We start from the raw sequence: 17,857 nt of genomic DNA, 5'->3' as shown, positions 1-17,857 counted from the left end.
GTCACAGCAGGGGACCCAGGATCTCTGCAGCTGGGGTGGCTTCTGTGGGATGTCCTGGAGCCGGCAGAGACCCGCGGGGGCAGAGCCCACCTCAGCTCCTTGCTCCGGAGCTCGTATCTGCCTGGGTTTGCTGGGAGGGGGCTCGGCCGGCACCCATTAATTCCCCGCCATGGGGTTTGCTGAGGGTGTCGGGGCCGTGCCCAGTTCCACTGGGGCACCCATGGGTGGGGGCTGTGGGGCAGCCGATGCTCAGCGCTGGCTGCGGAGGGGGAAGGAGAGCCGGGGGCTGCAGCTCCCGCTCCCCGGCTGCCGGGTAAAACAACGCCAGCGGGATCGTACCTTTGCTTAGAGGATCAGGTGGCTGAAGTAGTAACCAAAAGTGGAGTACGGTTACCCCGGGCTCATTCATAATGAACACGGCAGAGAGCTGGCATGCTCGCGGGCTGCCTCGGCGCAGCGGCCGTGGGCAGGGGAGGGGAAGGGGCCAGATCCCCCCAGCCCCTGGCAGGGAGGTAATGGTGGGCACAGGTTACAGCCAAGGGTGGGAGACCATTAGCCTGGCAGCGGTGCCTGGGCATATTTATTTAGCATAGAGACGCTAAATAAAATAAGTGTCACAATTAATTGGGAGGGTTTTTTTTTTTTTTCTTGTGGGATTGCAGGTCGTGCCTGGGTGCATCCTTCCCATCCAGCTCCGTGGCAGAGCAGGAGTGGAGCGTTCTGAACCGGGGGGGGGACCAAGCAAAGCTGTCCCCGCCTCACCCCAGAGCCAGCTCGGGTTCCTGAGGCCACCAGCCAGGCAGAGCCGATCGCAAAATGGCTCTGGACACGGCTGGGAGCAGCCTCCTTGAAAGCAGAGGCTGCCAAGCAGCTCCAGCTGTATCCCCGCTCCGGTGCCCAGGTGGCATTTGGGGACCCCCAGCCGCTGGACACAGGGGTTTCGGTGCAATGGGTGATGCCTGAGCAATGTTGGAGAGAGGGGCTGCGTGGGTGGCGAGGGGGGAGGAAGGGGCTGGGATGCTTGGTGGGGGCAGCAGTGGGGTCTCTGGTCTCACCCCGCTGCCCTCGGCCAAAAAAAAAGCCAATGCTACATCCCAGCCAGCTGTTAATCCCCTCCCTGCGGCTGTGTGAAAGATGATAATGCTTCCCTCCCTGTTTGATTCGTTGGGAGAAAAAAGGAAATGTGGCAAAATTAAGACACGCACCAAAAAAAAAAAAAAAAGGGTCTGTGAAAGATAATCTCCTGCGGCTCTTAAATTGCACCGAGCAATGGGTTTATTGCCAGAGAATTGCTCAGCTTGGGTAATAGGATCAGGGCGGGAAATTATCCGTGGAGATTGCATCCTTCCCTGCAGCGTGGGCATAGAGAGGGTCAGGAGCCCCCCCGGGCCCCCCGAGGCCATTCCCACATGCCGCCAGCCCCTGGGGGACAGGAGGGAGGGTGACGCGGGCCTTTGGTGTCCTTTGTCAGCACGGTGGCCGTGCGGTACAGGAGATGCTGGGCAGAAGAGCTGGGATGGGCCAGCTCCTGCTATCCCTGCTCCATCAGTGTCACCTCTCCGGGGGGTCTGGGGTCCCCATGGCTCGTTCTCTCCCTGCTGCGAGCCTGCCCCGACAGCTCCCACCATCTCTCCTGGTGACGAGCAGAAGCTCCTCCTTTCTCCCTCCATCACCCCCTAAACCAAGCACCAGCCACCTGAAGTTTGGCCTTTCCAGAAGCTTTTGGGCAACGAGGTGGCACCGAGATGGGCTTGAATGTGCAGCAACACCGCAATAGGCTTGAGCAGCCACAAACGTCGCATCCTCCCATCCCCTCTCCCCATGTCCTGCTGGGCTCCGGTGGCCGCATCTGGGGTCCCCAACGCACCCAGAGGGACAGAAGGGAGTGTGCCTGCGGGGCTTGGGCAAAAAAACCCCGAAGCAAGGTCCAGCGCTCCCAGAGCCACGGTTTGGGCTTCCCCAAGGGCAGAAGGGCTGGAGCCAGCCTGGCTGCTCCTCAGGTACCGCACACCAGTTTGTCCCAGTGCTCTCACCGGTTTGTCGCAGTGCTATGAGGGTGATGGATCATGGCCCCCTGTGCTGGAGGGGTCGGTGCCCCTCTGCCCCTTCAAACCATCAGTATGGGCATGCTGGGCTGCTGAAAATTTGGAAAACGGCAAAGGCAGGGGACTGAGTCTGTGCAAATGGAGATGTCCCATGGACAGGCAGGTTTCGCATGAGAAGCAAGGCTGGCACGGCGAGGGCAGCCGGAGCGCAGATAAATGCTGTTGATAGAGAGCAGATGGGGAGAGGGATGCTCCTGCCTCCTGCCCATGAGGTGCAGTGGCCAGGAGACACCTGGGAAGGCACAAAGCAAATAAATCCTGGCAGCAAGGAGGTGGAAGAGTTGGAGGTGGAAGAGGAGGAGGATGAAAAGGAAGAGGGGGCTGCCGGGATGTGGTGGGCATCTTCCCGTGGAGGTAGGCATGCCAGGCTGGTGCTCCCGCATTGCTTTGGTGGGCACCCTGCTGTGGCACTGGTGGTGATGCTCTGCCCAGGCTCTCGCCCCCACACTGCTTTGGGGACCCGAGGTGAGGACAGAACCCCAAGAGATGTTGAACCACTTCAGGTCACATCAGTCAGCTCATTTGGGATATTTTCTCTTTGGGCCTTTTGCCCCCAGCACAGGGCTGAGACCTGCCCCGCTCGCTGCACCTCCGCAGGGGTGGCTGGAGGAGCTGGGTCTGCTCTCGGTACCCCCCAAATTGCCTGCGTTCCTTCGCTGGGCCCAGAAACACCCTGCAGCATTCCGACTGAGCAGCTCTGCCACTTAATTAGGTTAATGACAGTGCTTCGTTAGGGAAAGGTGGCTGAGGAGTTTGCACCAGCGCTGGGAGGTGCGTTTCCAGGCATGGTGGCACCCTGGCAGATTTGGGGCACAGAAAGGGACAGGGAGCAGGGAAGGGGAACCAGAGAAAAGGGAAAGCGGCGGCAAAGTGCTAATCCCTGGAAAGGAGGGCAGCCGGGGCACCGCGCCACGCAAGGTCGGCGTTAATCCCTCATCTGCGAAGATTGTTCCCGCAGCTGCCTTAATCTCCACTCCGAGAGGGTGACGCTGGGGATGGGGAAGGGAGGACCGGTCCCTACGTGCAGCACCGAGTGTTCCCTGTCCTGCGGGACCTCACCGAGCCCAGGGCCTAGGAAGGATTTGTGCTGCTGGATGAAACCTCACAGCAGCTGCACAGGGAGCAGAGGGGATGTGGTGTCCCACCTGTGTCATGAGTCTGCAAGGCCTCTGGCTGCATCTCTTTGCTCCTACACTGCTCTGGGGGGGGTCTGTGTCCCCCATGACCCTGGGATGCTTGCATTCACTGTCCCCTACGGTGTGTGCACTGTCAGCGGTGTGGAGTGGGTGTGAGCCAGCAGGAAGGCAGAGGCTGAGATGTGGGTCTGCAGCTGTGTCTCCTTTGGCAAATATCTCCCCCTGCCTCAGTTTCCCTGCTCTCCTAATGGTGCATGCAGGCAGTGAGGCTTGTTTAGCCCAGGTTTGCATAGGGCACAGTCACCGGGTCACACGTTAGGGGCTGAGAAAGGGATTCGGAGGGTTTCCTGGCAGGGCTGGGACCTTGTCAGCACCATGAGCCATGGTTTGGGGAGCGTTTTCCAGCCTCAGCCCACAGATGGGTGATCTGGGGCTGAGGAGGACTTTGTTAGCCTCCCCGCTGGCTCGCCGCTGACTCCGCATCTCTCTCTCCCTTCCAGGCATACGGGAGAATGGTAGTGAGTCCATAAGACCATGCTCTACACAATGACATGTTGGCTCCCGGTCCTGGTCCTCCACCTGGTCCTCCTGAGCCCCCCGCGGGTGGCAGCCTGCCCTGCCCGCTGCGAGTGTGCCCCGCAGATCAAGTCGGTGGTGTGTCACCGCAAGCGGCTCACCACCATCCCCGAGGGCATCCCCACCGAAACCAAGATTCTGGAGCTCAACAAGAACCGTATCCGCTGCCTGAACCCGGGGGACCTCTCCCCATACCCACTGCTGGAGGAGCTGGATTTCAGCGAGAACATCATCTCCAATGTGGAGCCGGGCGCCTTCAGCAACCTGTTCAACCTGCAGACTTTGCGGCTGCGGGGGAACCAGCTTAAGCTCATCCCCCCGGGGGTCTTCACCAAGCTAACCAACCTCACCCTCCTGGACATCAGCGAGAACAAACTCGTCATCCTGCTGGACTACATGTTCCAGGATTTGCGAAACCTGAAGAGCCTGGAGGTGGGCGATAACGACTTGGTGTACATCTCCCAACGGGCCTTCTCGGGGCTGCTCGGCCTGGAGCAGCTGACCATTGAGAAGTGCAACCTGACCTCCATCTCGGCCGAGTCGCTCTCCTACCTCCAGAACCTGGAGGTGCTGCGGCTCCGGCACCTCAGCATCTCTGCGCTGGAGGACCAAAACTTCAGGAAGCTCTACAACCTCCTGCAGCTGGAGATCGACAACTGGCCGCTGCTGGAAGACGTCTCCCCCACCAGCTTCCAGGGCCTGAACCTCACCTCGCTCTCCATCACCTACACCAACATCACAGCCGTTCCCGCCGCTGCCTTGAGGAACCTGGTGTACCTCCGCTACCTGAACCTGTCCTACAACCCCATTAGCACTGTGCTGAAGGGCTCCTTTAAAGACCTCATCCGGCTCCAGGAGCTCCACATCGTGGGCGCTCTCTTGGTGTCCGTGGAGCCGCAGGCTTTCTCCGGCCTGAGACAAATCCGGCTGCTCAACCTCTCCAGCAACTTTCTCTCCACACTGGAGGAGAGCACCTTCCACTCCGTCAACACGCTGGAGACGCTGCGGGTGGACAGGAACCCCCTGGCCTGCGACTGCCGCCTCCTCTGGATCCTCCAGCGACGGAAAACGCTCAACTTTGACGGGCAGCAGCCCATGTGCTCCTCGCCGCCCGAAATCCAGGGCAATGCCCTGCGCGACTTCCCAGACTCCGTGCTCTTCGAGTACTTCACCTGCCAGAAGCCCAAGATAAGGGATCGGAAGCTGCAGCACGTGACGGCCCGGGAAGGGCAGTCTGTGTCCTTCCTTTGCCGGGCGGATGGGGAGCCGGACCCCTCCATCGCCTGGGTGTCCCCCCAGCACCGCATGATCACCACCCGCAGCACGGGGCGGGCGACCGTGCTGCCCGGGGGCACCCTGGAGATCCGCTTCGCCCAGGTGCAGGACAGCGGCACCTACATCTGCATCGCCAGCAACGCGGGAGGCAACGACACCTACTTTGCCACCCTGACGGTCAAGGGGCGGCCAGCCGACGGCTCCCACTACGCGAACCGAACTTTGTACCTCAGCGAGTTCAACGACACCTCCCACAACGACACGCAAGTCTTCTTGAAGTTTACGTTGGACCTCAAGACCATCCTGGTCTCCACGGCCATGGGCTGCATCACTTTCCTGGGTGTGGTGCTCTTCTGCTTCCTCCTCCTCTTCGTCTGGAGCCGGGGCCGGGGACAGCACAAGAACAACTTCTCGGTGGAGTACTCCTTCCGCAAGGTGGACGGTCCCACCACCACCACCGGCCAAGGAGGAGCCAGGAAGTTCAACATGAAGATGATCTGAGCCTCTCCCAGAGAAGAACTGTTGTCTGCTGCCTGGCCCCGGGCACGGCCGCGGTGGGATGGGGCTGAGGGAGGGGGGTGTGGGAGCACCAGCGACATTCTGGGGCTGGCTGGCAGCAGGACTTCGCTGTGCTGGGATGCGGCCGGAGACGTGCCGGAGGCACCGCGGACCAGCAGAGTCAGAACTGCATGGACCTCAGGGTCGGGGCGCGATGACCCCGGCTGTCCCGGCCCCGCAGTGAGCCCTCGGGGTGCAATGGCTCAGGGGCCATCCCGGCTCCAGGGGCTCCCAATGTAGCCGACATATTTGCTACCAACTATGCATTTCTCTAGCCAAGAGGTCAGCAGCGTTTGGGCCTGGGAAAAAAAACTGCTTTCTTTTTTTTCCCCCTTTCCCTTTTGTTTTTTAAGAGACTCTCCGGAAAACTTTCCTGGTGGTTGTTTATCGTTCTTCTCTTTTCTGGTTGTTGGGGTTTTTTTTGGTCCAACAAATTTTTTTTTTAAATGAATTTCCAAGAGAAAAGTCTTCCGGGGCGATGCAGGACTGGGGCATCGGGGCAGGTTGTGCCAAGCTGGGAGTGTCCCCCAGCCCCTTGGCAAAGCCAGACCCTCCCTGGGCACAGCCGTGCCTTGAGAGCTTCCTATCGGCGGATTTAAGACGTGGCATCTGCAAACGCAGGAGCCCGGGGACGCTCCTGCACAAGCAATAATAACCCACCCAAGGCCGGGCTCTGAGGAGATGTCAGCAAGAAAAAAAAAGGCAAAATAAGGCCAAGGTCATTAACATCAGGAGGAGCAGTGCCAGGGCGATGCAAGGCCCCATCTTTGCATCTGCCCAAGCCACCGGCAAGTGGCAGGAATGAAGGGGTGTGGGGGTCGGGATTCATACAGGTGCAAAAGGCACTTTTGGGTCTATTTTCTTTGGCTTGCAAAGTTGAAGTCTGCAGGAGAGCAGGAGCTGGCTCGTCCTGTGCAGGGAGGCCATACAACCCAGGAAAGAAGAGGAGAGAAAGGCTTGGAACAAGCAGCTTGGGAACTGATGGCAAAAGCAAACACCGGCAGAAGGTTCCAGCTGGCACCTCCATCGCATCACCGGGATCCTGCACCCTCCAGCGCTGAGGACCGTGGGTCGGTGTCCCCGGGCTCCGCTCCCTGCTGCTGCGGGGACGGTTCCCGGCTTCACCTCCTACCCCTGCCTGGGGCAGCGCTGGCTTCGGCTCAGGGGACGTAGGTTTTTGGGTGGGAGAAGGAGCAGAGCTGGCTCAGCTGGAAGGGAAGAGCCTGGATGAGACCACGATGGGCCAGGGAGCCCATCGCTTCCTCCTCCTCTTTCTTCTCCTCCCATGTGCACCCTCAGGGGTTGCCACAGGTCCCACCTCTGTCCCCATTCCTGTGGGCACATCCCCCCGACCTGGATGTCCCTTCTCCAGCCGGCGGCGGTCAGGCTGGGCACGGAGCTGGAGAAGGCAGCTGCCCATCTCCTGCCAGGCATCCACGGGTCTTCGGGGCTGCATGGGCGGCAGGAGCTCCCGAGGGGTCGGGGCTGTGCCCCCCCGCCCCCCTGTGAGCTTTTCTGCATCAGAGCACAAGTGAGAGCGGCTGCTCGGGTCGTCCCCTGCACCCTGTCCTGCCATCACCATCCTGCTCTCGCACCCATGGGTGTTGGGTGCCTCCCAGCCGCCCGCTGAGCCCCAAGGGAGAAGAGGAGGGAAGGAGCCCGGGGGGGTGCTCAGCACCCAGCCCTCCTCTCCAAGGTGCTCCCTGGGCTGCTCCCACCTGCCTGGGCTGCAGCCGGTCACTGCCAGGATCTGGCCCCCAACCTGGGGCGGGATGCTGTCCATCTCTCCCCATCCATCCCCTGCCGGGGGTCTGGCCGTTGCCCACAGCCCCTTCGCATGCCCCCTCGCTCCCCGAGCCGTGCATGCTGTGTCGTACCAGGGGTCCCACCGGCCTCACCCGCACGCCCTTGTTCGGTGTCTGGGTTTGTTTTGTTTTTTACCTGGGGGAGGGTGGGAGGGGTGGGGAGGGGGTCGGGCACGGACCCTTGCAGCCGGGAGCAAAGGCAAGTTTGGGCAGTGGAGACCCGGCACAGTTTTATATGTAACAAGCATGTGAAATGTATTTGCGGGGCGGGGGGGGAAGAAAAAAAAAAGGGGGACTTTTGTGGCTTGTTTGGTTTTTTTTCCCCCTTTTCTTCTCCATGTGCCTCAGATAAGAAAAGCCAAAATCAGTGGACAAAGCCTGAGCAGGGCTGAGTGCAAGCATGGAGCTGGATAGGACCCAGAAAGGGCAGTCAGAGCTGCTTGCACCATGTGCAGGATTCGTGCCTTTGTGCTCTCCAGACCTGCTCCAGCCTGGTGCAAGCCCAAGGGAGTCCCGGGGTTCAGGCAGACATTAATGCCCATTAACCCCCCCAAGTTCTGCTGGGATTTGCAGCCCGTCAGCTGGTCATCACCACCATCAGCCCCACAAAACCCTTAATAAACAATGCTAAACCAACTTTCAGAGGGTACTGAAGTCCATATTAATAACTAATAAATGATTAATGCGCACGTGTTAACAAACTGCCACTGCTATTAATCTATTATTAATTATTAATAGAGTGTTTATAAGGATGCAATTAAGCTGAAGGGTGCAAAGCCAGCACCTCACCTCCTGCTTGCAGGGAAATCAGGGTTGGGGGAGTGTGGAAAGGATTCACATAGACACAAGAGTGTGCACACACGGGCACATACACACGCACAGCCAAACCCCTCTGATGAGACTGGAAAACTGGGCACTGTGCCGCAGCTCTGTGGTTGGGGAAACTGAGGCATGGAGGGGAACTGTAGTAGGGTTAAGGGGCAGGAGCCAGTGGCACGGGGTGGGGGAGGTTGTCCGTCTTCCAAGGAAGACTGAAGTGACCCTCTCGGTCCCCTTTCCCATCCCGCCAGCCCCAGGGGACACCCTTGCCCCATGTGAGGCCATCCCTGCCCTTGGCGGAGCTGCCATCGCCATCCCCATGAGATGCTCGGCCAGCCCGGTGTCCCCAGTCTCCCCAGCTGGCTGGGCACCATCTGTCCTTGTGTCCCCAGCAAAGGGGCTGCTACACCTCCCTGAATCCCCCCCCCATTTCCCTACTTCCAGGTTCATTGGCTGGCCTGCCCCCGTGCCAACCCCCAGTCCCAGCTATCCCAGCATGGGACTGGGATGGGGACTGGGAGCCTGTGGGGTGGTAGAAGCAAAGCAATGCCTCCATCTGCTGGAGAAAAGGGCCCTGGGCTGCTTCCCAGCCTCTGCACCCCAAAATTCCCCGGGGAACCCAGGGGGGCTCCCAGCACCCGCCTCACTGGCACGAAGGAGGGTAGCCCTGGTTGCAAAATAAGCAGGGTGCTCCCAGCACCCTGGGCCTCCTGCAGCCCCCATAGCGGGGGCAAGAGCTGTCAGGAGAGTAAAAGAGGAAATCGAGGTTTTTCTCTCGTTTCCTGCATGAAAAAAATTATTGCATGGCACAAGAGCAGCCAGGAGGTTAAGGGTCGGGGTTACAGCTCGTGCCTGTGCCGAAGGGACTGGGTCCATCACGGCCTCGGGGACACCCGCGGGAGCCAGGGCTGAGCCCACCCGCTCCTTCGGCAGCTTTTGGGGGGATGAGAGTTGCCAGGACTGAAGCTGCCAAGAAACTGGCTCAGGTGGTTTTGGTGCCCGCTGTGCCCAGTCCATGTGCCCACACAGACAGTGCCACAGGTATTGCTCTGACCTGCCCTGAGCCGGGCACAGTGCATCCCCACAGCAGTGATGTATTGAGAATAAATTGGGGAAAAAAAAAAAAAAAAAAACCACCAAAAAATAAAGCCAATTAGAAAAATGCAATTTTCCAGCGGGTGCCTTTAAAGATCGTATCTCCCGCTGGGAAGAGAAACCAATTTCCTTACAAATTAAAAAGATTTCGGCTAAGTAAAACTTCCCTGCATCAGTTCCCCAAATCCCACCCCTGTGTAGCTCGGGGAGGGGGGCAAAGGGCTTGGCACCCCCTGGACCAGAGACTGCAATTGCCATCAGTGTCCTGCAGCCACTTTATCAGCCTGGCAGACGCAGAGGAACCCACCGATGGATTCAGGGGTGACTTGTGGCTCGAAGAAGCAAATTAGCATTTGCTTACTAGTCCTGCAGGGCTTAGCAATATGAAATCACAGTCCTTTTTAAGGGCCTGAGTTGTTTTTAAATGTGGCATTGTCTCCTTTATTATAATAGGAGGCATCAGGAATTTTGCAGCTAATATTTCTGCAAAAGGCAATTCCTGCCTACCCCGCTGTGGGGCTCCTCCGGGCTCATGCCACCTCTCTCTAGCTTGGTAGGGCCACATTCATTGCATTAATTCTGTACTTTTATTCCTGATGGTCTCTGGTGTAGCTTGAAGTTAACATTACTCATTAGGGAAAAATATTGATGCTTCTAATAATAGATTTACTGTTGCTTAAAGCAGTTTGTAGTACAGTCATTAACATAAATGACTTACTGGGGTGAGGGACATACATACACTGACCCCGTCGCGGAACACCATCAATAAGCCCAGGATCCTGCTGAATCTTAAATGCTCCATTTATATTCTTTATTTTTACAGCATTATAGCCCTAGATGACGTGTTGAGGGAGCACCACAAAGCCAAAGCTCACTGCTGGGCAGAGATGGGCTGCAGGCCGGCTGGGGCGCAGGGATGAGCAGCTCCAGCGGCAAAGCAGGCAGCAGCGTGGGAAGGAGCGTGTGGGTACCGATGCAGGTTATCATCTCCCAAAGTCTTGCACATCCTCCCCGAGCTAGTGCCGGATTCAAACATGACTCAAACCCAACACGTATTTTTATCAGCTCTAGCATATGGCCTCGGCACCGCAGAAACAGCCCTCGGCAAGCGCTGCGGGCCAACAGACACAAACCTACTGGCTTGCTTGGTGTTGGCTAGGAAATACGGATTGCAAAATACACAGCGAGGAAACCGCCGAGGAGGGCGGGCTCCTCGCAGCGGGTGGCTCATGAGCACCCACCGAGCCCCAAACCATCCGCCCAAAGCCCTGGAGAGGTGTCCGGTCCCACGGGTGCCCGTGCCACCTCCGGGGTTGCACAGTCCAGCGCAAATGGTGAAAATACAGTGGATGTTTCCACTTGCTTCATGCAAATCCATGTACCCCAAAGCCTGCTCAGCCCCAGCCTCAGTGCTCCCAGGAGAAATCCCTGAAGGTGGCTTCCCACAGCTCTCGGCAGAGGTGCTCACCCACCCAGACCAATTGCTAATGAGTGCTGTGAGTTATTTACTAATTAGTTCAAAGACTGAATAGAAGGGAGGAGATATTAAAATATTTGGGGGGTTAGAGTGTTAAAAAGCAACTTTATCCTAGAGGGAACAGACACCGATGGGGGGATTTTTTTTTTTTTTTTTTTTTTTTTCTCAGCAGCTGAGTTGTGTTGCTTCATGCTCCATCAGTGCCTGTAAAGCTCTGGGAGGAAAAAAAAAGTGTTTCCTAATCACTGGGCTCCTCTTGTGCAATGGCTGCAGGAAATCCCAGCAGAAAACATTGAAGAAAACAGAAAAAATTCCACCTTGCCAATCCATCTAGAGTAACCTGGAGAGCAGGGAATTAATTACCTAATTTGCAGCGGGGTTTACCGTGGAAATCCCCCCTTTCAATGCAGCTGCCATCCAGAAAGCAGCTCGGGAGGAGGAGTGCAAAGACCTCCACGAGCAGCTCAGGGGAAGCAAACCCATTGCAACAGGTTGCACCAAAAGCGATGCAATTACTGCAGCTGCAACGAGAGCCTCCGTGGGCAGCCTATGGACCCGGAGCAGCACCGGGGGCTGCCAGGGAGCGAAGCCAAGCCTCCGGCTTCCTTTAGACTTGTGAGAAGTTCGGTTTTGAAAGAACATCCTCCTGCAAGCGGGGTTGCAGTGAGTTGTGCAAGGCCGATTCCCGGCGGTGCCATGGCCAGCGCCGGGGGAGCCTGGGACGGGGAGCGGGAGCCGCTGCCGAGCCGGGAGATGGAGTTGGAGCCCCTCAGGCCCCCACCACTGCCAGGGAAAACTCAGAGGTAACAAACTGCTCTGCAAATGGGGGCCAAAAAGGAGCTTCCCAGTAGCACCTCGGCGAGGCTGCTTCAGCCCCGTGCTTGCTTTGGCAAGAGGCAGGGCAATAATCCCCGGTTCCCGGGGTGGTAATGGGGGCCAAGCTGGGCCAAAGAGGGGCAAAGACTGAAGCTGCACAGCGAGTGATGTCCCCAGCAGAAACCAGAGGTTTTAAAGAAAGCCGCTGTGGTTTCGGTACCGCTTGCAGCAGCAGGGTCAGAGCTGCAGGTTTGCGCTGAGCCTGGCCAGGATGGGGAAGCGAAACCCCAGCCGGGGCCGCGGACGGCTTCTTCCCACTGCGCTCCTCCTTACGGGCTCTTTGCTTTTCCCTCCCCGCGCACAGACCACCCTGTCCTGTCCCCCCCCCCCCAGACCTGGGTTGGGGGTGTCAAAGGCTTCTCCTGCTCTTATCCCACACCTCTCCCACCATCGTGTCCTCCTCGCGGCCACCCAACAGGGACCGCGGGGCAGAAGTGAACCCCTGCATACATCCCCACCTCTGCACCCATGCGGGTGTGAACCAGCGCGCGTGAAGCCCCCTGAGGCACCCCCCCCACCCCTCGGGAGCAGGAGCACCCCCAGGACCCCCCCAATGCAGGAGCTGGAGGAACTAAGCCACCAAACTCCCTCTCTTTTGCCCCAAAACCATGCAGCCAGGGCTCCCCAAGCCACCGCTTCCCCTTTCTCCTTATTCTTCCCCTGAGCCGGCCCCGAAAGGAGCCAGACACCACCCCCCCCCCCGGGTGGGGGGCAAGCACTGACTCCTGGCTCCGTGCAGGGCTGTCATGCAGGCACGGGGCAGCCTGCGCACCCGCAGCTGCAGCCTGGACCTGGGTGCCCCTGGACTGCCTGGCCCCATGCCGAACACCCCGGGGGGCTGCCCGCCTCGGCGCCCCGACTCAGCCCTCATCTACAGCAACGTGGGTGAGTGAAGCCCCGACCCCGCTGTCCTCCTGCCCACCGAGGTGTCGGCTCAGTCGGTGGGGACGAACCTCGCCGCCGTCCCCGTCCTCCTCCCGCGATACCCGTCCATCACCCCTCTGGTGTTGGGCATCTCTTTGGGGCTGGAAATATGCAGCGGGGCAAATAACGACGTGCTTGTACTCCCGTCCCAGTCCATCTCCCACTTTCTTCCCCCACACCCCCCCTCCCAGGGAAGTCTCAGCCCTGCTGTGTCTCTTCCTCCCTCCCCAGGAGAGCTGCGAGCCCACCTCGTCCCCTGCAAGGCTAGCCGAGGGGAAGGAGCCGGGAGACCCCTCTCTCAGCCCAACCGAGACCCCCTGCCTCCCCCCTTGCCAAAAAAACAGCTCCAGCGAGCGGAGTCCCTCCCGGAGCAGGGGCCATCCCAGCACCATCGGGGCAACAATCCCACGTCATGGGCCAGCAGCATCCTCTACAGCATCCCACCAAACGAGGAGGGGGCTCCCAGCTCCATCCCACCATGGGACAGACCCTCCTGGGGCCCTAAGAAGCCCCTGACCAAGTCCCAAAGCCTGGGGGAATCGGTGGCCTGGAGCAGCCTGCAAAAAAACCCATTGCCCAGCCTGGCGGAGCTGACGTTCGGGATGGCAGACAGAGAGCTGGGGCAGCTCCTGCAGCTCCTGGAGAGCCCTGCCGGGGTGTGCGGGGTGGTGTTGGGGTGCCAGGCGGCTGCCCTGGCCCGGCTTTCGGCTCGAATCCAGGAGGAGCTCATAGGACCGGAGGAGCAGCAGCAGCTGCTGGAGGCAGAGCTGGCAGGGAAGAGCTGGGCAGCGTTCAGCATCCTGGACCGGGAGCCATGCTGCGAAAGCAGGGATGCCTGGTATTTCCGAGTGGGCTTTGCTTTTGAGCAAACCCAGCTGGTGGTTGCGGCCAAGGTAAGAAGGGAATTGGGGAAAATACCCAGGGTGGTGCAGAGGGAGCTGGCCTCCTGCAGCACGGGGGGCTGTGGTGCTACAGGCAAGCATGAACTGGGAGCGCTGACTTTTCCACTGAACCGCCCGTCACGCAGGCACTTCCCCTTTTTGCACCTACTTCTGCATTTGCTAAATGAGACAGCGCTGCTGGCAACAGCTCCCACGGGTCCAAAGGACACGTCAAGGCGAATGGCACCACGGGGAGAGTTGCCCTGGCAAGTGGTCTTGAGGGGCCAGCAGACGCAAAGTAGAGCCTGGAGCAGAGCTGGCTCCTCAGGCAGTGCAGGATGAGACCCATCAAAGCAGCTTTGCAGCTCACCTGGAGGTTACACCCCCCCGTCTCCTTTCCCATGTCTCGCTCAAAGCCATTCTGGCAGGTTCGGAGCGTGCAGGGTGGGAGCCCAGCATCGTGCGTGGGTCAGACCAGGGCTGGTGGCCCGGCCCAGGACGAGGCACCCCGTGGCTCCGTCCTGGCGCAGCTGGCCATGCCCTGTCTCTCCTTGCAGGTCCCCAAGCCGTGCTGCACCAGCCTGGGAGTGCAGAGCTCCCTTGGGGCACACTGCAGCATCCAGCACCTGGTCGGCCGCTTCACTGACCGCCTCCCTCAGGAGCTGGTGCTCCCGGGAAGCCCTGGGGAACAATCACCTTCCAGAGAGGACCCAGCCCGTCTTGCCACCCGCCCTGTCCTGCAGGTCCTCATTTCTCCTGAGGTTCCCTACCAGACCCTGGCAGGCTTTGTGAAGGGATCCCACGGTTTGCACAGGACCAGCCCTGGGCACTACGAACGCCTGGCTTGCCTCCTCCTCTTGCAGGTATGCATGGGGCTGGAGCATCTCCGGGTGCAGAATGTGGGGCAGGGGGACCTCTGCCCCGAGAATCTGCTGCTGGTGCAGTGCCCGTGTCCTCCCCGGAGCCAGCAAGGCAAGGAGGCATCCCTGGGGCTGTCCCTTCCAAGGCTGCTCATCAGCAGCTTCTTCAAGCTTAAAGACAAGCGAAGAACTTCTTCTACCAGCCAAGAGCAGGACTGGACCAAGGGGCTTGCTGTACCACCTTCCCCAGTGGCAGATGAGCTGAATGTAGGCATGCTGATCTATCAAATCTTGCATGTGGACATCTCTCTGGAGAACGCCTTGGGGTTCAGAAGCAATAGACTTCCTGAAATCCCTTCCCGGTCCATCTATTCCACTGGACTCAAGCATCTGGCCATGCTGCTTCTCCACAGAGATCCCTGCAAGAGGGTCTCCATCGAGCAGGCAAGGAGCATCCTGCAGGTCCTGCTCTGGGGGCCTCGCCAGGAGCTCTTTGCCAGGAGCAAGAAAACCCTCACCCTGCTCCGGAGCTGGGTGGAGGTGAAGAGGGCTCTGCTGCTCCTGAAGTTTGCGGAGAATTCGGCTGGGGTGGTGGGGAGCCCCAGCCTCGAGGAGTGGCTGTGCTGCCAGTACTTCAAGGAGGTCACCGAACACACGCTCTACCAAGTCACCCAGGCTCTCTACACTCCCTAAAGGCAAGCTGAAGTTCAGCCCACCCAAAAGGTCTCCTCGAAGCCAAGAGCCCACGAGGACCTGGGCAAACCCACCAGCTCACAAGGAACCCAAGGGTCCTGGCTGGGAAAACACTGTTTGTGAACCCAAACCCGCTTCCCCTACAGCACATGAATGATGAAGCTGGGACCAAACTCCCACCCGTGGCTCCCACAATGCAGGATGTGTTTTTACACCCTCAACCAATTTTTGTTTGATACTGTGAATCTAGTTTATTGGAGCATCTCAGGAAAGACGGCTGGATGGAAGCCACAGGATCAAGTGCCAATTTAGTGGCTGATTATCCTGAGTAACGTTTATGGGGCTTAGACTTCGCACAAAACCCCCTCAGACCCCTCCTGCGGCCATGAGGCTTTCACTGTTTTAAGTAACAATGCAAAGCCACACATTACAGTTCACCTTAATGCACCGTTAGCAAAGGAGAAATACAATACCTCATACAGCCTGCTCTTTTTAGAAACAATTTGTGGCATAGTCACAAATATAAATGACATTTTAAAGGGGGAAATACAGCAGCCACACAGCTTCAATAAAATCCAGAGCTGAGCCTCTTAAATACTGGTCCTTTATTTGCTTCTTTGACAGCATTACACACCCCAGTGATGTATCCAGAGAGAAACACAAAGCCAAACTTCACTGCCCGGTGGTGATTAGCCAGAACAGCCTCGATGGCGTCTAGTAAATAGCTCGGGTCAGTTTACGGCTGCTGCACCCAGGGACAAGGCTGCAGGGTCGGTCTCTGGCTGCACCAAGGCAGGGCCGTTGCATCTGCTGCTTGGTATGAAACACGCAGCACCACACGGGATCTGCGCCCTGGTCCCCAAACCCATGCGGGTGCCAAGAGACCATCACAGCGAAGCACCATGCAAGGCCCTGCTCGGGTCATTTAAATTATTATTAAGTAATTATTAATCCGCTCACAGCTATCACCCAACAGCAGGAAGAGCAGCCTCCGTGCACTGTGCACACAGCAGGATGGACCGTCCCGACCTTCCCCGCAGCTACGGCTGGGGCAGCCCTGGCATGCCCATGGATGTGTGCAGCGGCACACCAGGCAGTCACCAGAGTCCATGGCATGGCTGGATCAGGGAGGATTCCTCCTAGGAGCCCCTGAGCTCAAAAAAAACCCCCAAAACCCTAGTAAATCGGAGCTGTGACACACACATACCCCCCCCACCCAAGATGAAACCACAGGGCAGCATGCTCCCAGCTCGACATGCAGGAGGGGTTGTCCTGGGTGAGCCCCAGCCATGCTGTCCCCACCACCTCTCCTGTAGTATCTTGTGTGACTACAAGATGGCAGTAAAGCCCGTGCCTCGGCAGCAGCTCGCCCAAAACCACCTTGGGCATCTGATCCTGGAAAAACAAAGACAAAACCTGCTTCTGCCGGCACTTACAGGCCCACCCCAGGCCAGCACCTCCGAGCATCCCCTGCATCCCTGTTTCTGGTTTCCACCTTGGGTGGCCCCCTCTCCTTCTGCCAGGAGCAGCTTGGAGCACCCAAGGTCAGCAAGACATCTACCGGGGACCGCAGCCTTCGAGGCAGGACCACGTACCTTTCCACTCTCGCATGTCCCTGCGGAAAGCAGGCTGCAGCACAGGCACAGCATCACGGAGAAAAACAAGAATTTCTCTAGAGAACCAGCTTATGAACGTCAGACCTCTGCCAGCCTGTTGAGTAAAGGAGGAACACCCTCTCCCCGGTCATACCTCCTCTTTGCTGGCCTTTGACCCACCAAGAACAGCAAGTTCACAGCTTTCCAAAAAAACCCACAGGAAGAGCACAATTGTACGGCCACAAAAAAATTGGCAAGAGACCTGCGGGAAGGAGACCTCTTGCATTCACTGGACTGCAGCGTAGCCAGAAGCAGAGGTGATGGCTGTGCTACAGCCCCATGGGTTACTTTCTCCTGCAGATCGCACTACAGGATCTGCTCCCTGCTGCATCTCCAAAAAGGGAGTTTCAGGGGTTACATTTTGGTGTATTCCATGCGATTCCAGTACTGCTTAGCCCAGAACACCAGCCTAGGGTTGACCTGTGGGGCAAGCCTTAGGCCCCCTCACTTACACATTTCACAATGTAGAGTTCCTAAAGCCAAGCTCGGTGGGGATGTCAGGCCCTGGCAGGGCACACACTCATGAAGATCATGTGGTTCTATTTACACCAACTCACACCATAACAACCTGGTAAAATAGACCATCCCAGGGATTTACTGCTACAAGGTTTTATAGAGGAAAAGATAACCAGCTCAAACAGGGCCAAACAAGCCTCCAAAGCTGCAAGTGTTAAGTACTGAAAGAAAAAAGAAATACAATGCTGTAAAGTACAGCCCTTCAGAGACTTATCTCTGGTAAGTTCAGATCAAGTTTTGTTAATTCTAGCGCTACACAAGCAGCCATTTTGCCTTTTGTTCAGTATCCTAAAGACTAGCAGATGTCTGTGGACCCCAACAACAGGCACTGCTTCACAAGTGCCCCTTCTCCTTACACTTCAACCACAATTTGTCTCCCCAGCCTCAATGACAGTATTTAGCTATAGACGCACCGCAAGCCTTCCTAGATCACAGCCAAGGTATTCATCAAGCCATCCCATGTGCTTAACACACACTAGCATTAAGACTCCACTGTTACTGGTAACATTGAGACTTCAAGTATCAAAGTTGCATATTTGATACTCAAGACACTTGAAGCTCAAGCCAGCCATGAGCTGTGCTTCTCAGCATTTCACTTGTGACTTC

At 58.0% G+C, this 17,857-nt stretch overlaps 2 protein-coding genes across 7 annotated transcripts in view; both read left to right on the top strand.

Annotated features, from left to right (window-relative positions):
- Window positions 1-8,091, top strand: part of LINGO3 (leucine rich repeat and Ig domain containing 3) — a 28,880-nt gene extending 20,789 nt beyond the window's left edge. For all 5 annotated transcript variants that reach the window (XM_069790159.1, XM_069790162.1, XM_069790158.1 and 2 more), the window contains exon 3: window positions 3,742-8,091. In XM_069790159.1, the coding sequence (XP_069646260.1) occupies window positions 3,776-5,593 (1,818 nt within the window). In that variant the 5' untranslated portion in view covers window positions 3,742-3,775 and the 3' untranslated portion in view covers window positions 5,594-8,091. The remainder of the gene's footprint in view (window positions 1-3,741) is intronic.
- A 127-nt stretch (window positions 8,092-8,218) lies between these two features.
- On the top strand, window positions 8,219-15,675 carry PEAK3 (PEAK family member 3). 2 transcript variants are annotated; one of them, XM_069790155.1, is made up of 5 exons: window positions 8,219-10,332; window positions 11,016-11,649; window positions 12,462-12,607; window positions 12,878-13,539; window positions 14,085-15,675. In XM_069790155.1, exons 2-5 carry the CDS (start codon window positions 11,396-11,398, stop codon window positions 15,078-15,080), a joined length of 2,058 nt encoding a protein of 685 aa, XP_069646256.1. In that variant the 5' UTR covers window positions 8,219-10,332; window positions 11,016-11,395; the 3' UTR covers window positions 15,081-15,675. The 2 variants fall into 2 exon arrangements, with proteins under 2 accessions (XP_069646256.1, XP_069646258.1); XM_069790157.1 differs by lacking the exon at window positions 8,219-10,332 and having other exon boundaries at window positions 10,581-11,649.
- The last annotated feature ends 2,182 nt before the right edge of the window (window positions 15,676-17,857 follow it).

This window comes from Haliaeetus albicilla, chromosome 8 (genome assembly GCF_947461875.1).
Source record: "Haliaeetus albicilla chromosome 8, bHalAlb1.1, whole genome shotgun sequence".
NCBI lineage: Eukaryota > Metazoa > Chordata > Aves > Accipitriformes > Accipitridae > Haliaeetus > Haliaeetus albicilla.
The sequence above is the reverse complement of the archived record's forward strand: the minus strand, read 5'-3'. Positions and strand labels throughout refer to the sequence as shown.

What these genes read in the sequence shown, in the direction of transcription:
- PEAK3 (XM_069790155.1), top strand. Translation starts at nt 11,396, where the DNA reads ATGGACCCGGAGCAGCACCGGGGGCTGCCAGGGAGCGAAGCCAAGCCT. An exon ending in CTGCCAGGGAAAACTCAGAG is followed by an intron (nt 11,650 to 12,461) that starts GTAACAAACTGC and finishes GGCTCCGTGCAG; the next exon opens with GGCTGTCATGCAGGCACGGG. An exon ending in AGCTGGTGGTTGCGGCCAAG is followed by an intron (nt 13,540 to 14,084) that starts GTAAGAAGGGAA and finishes CTCTCCTTGCAG; the next exon opens with GTCCCCAAGCCGTGCTGCAC.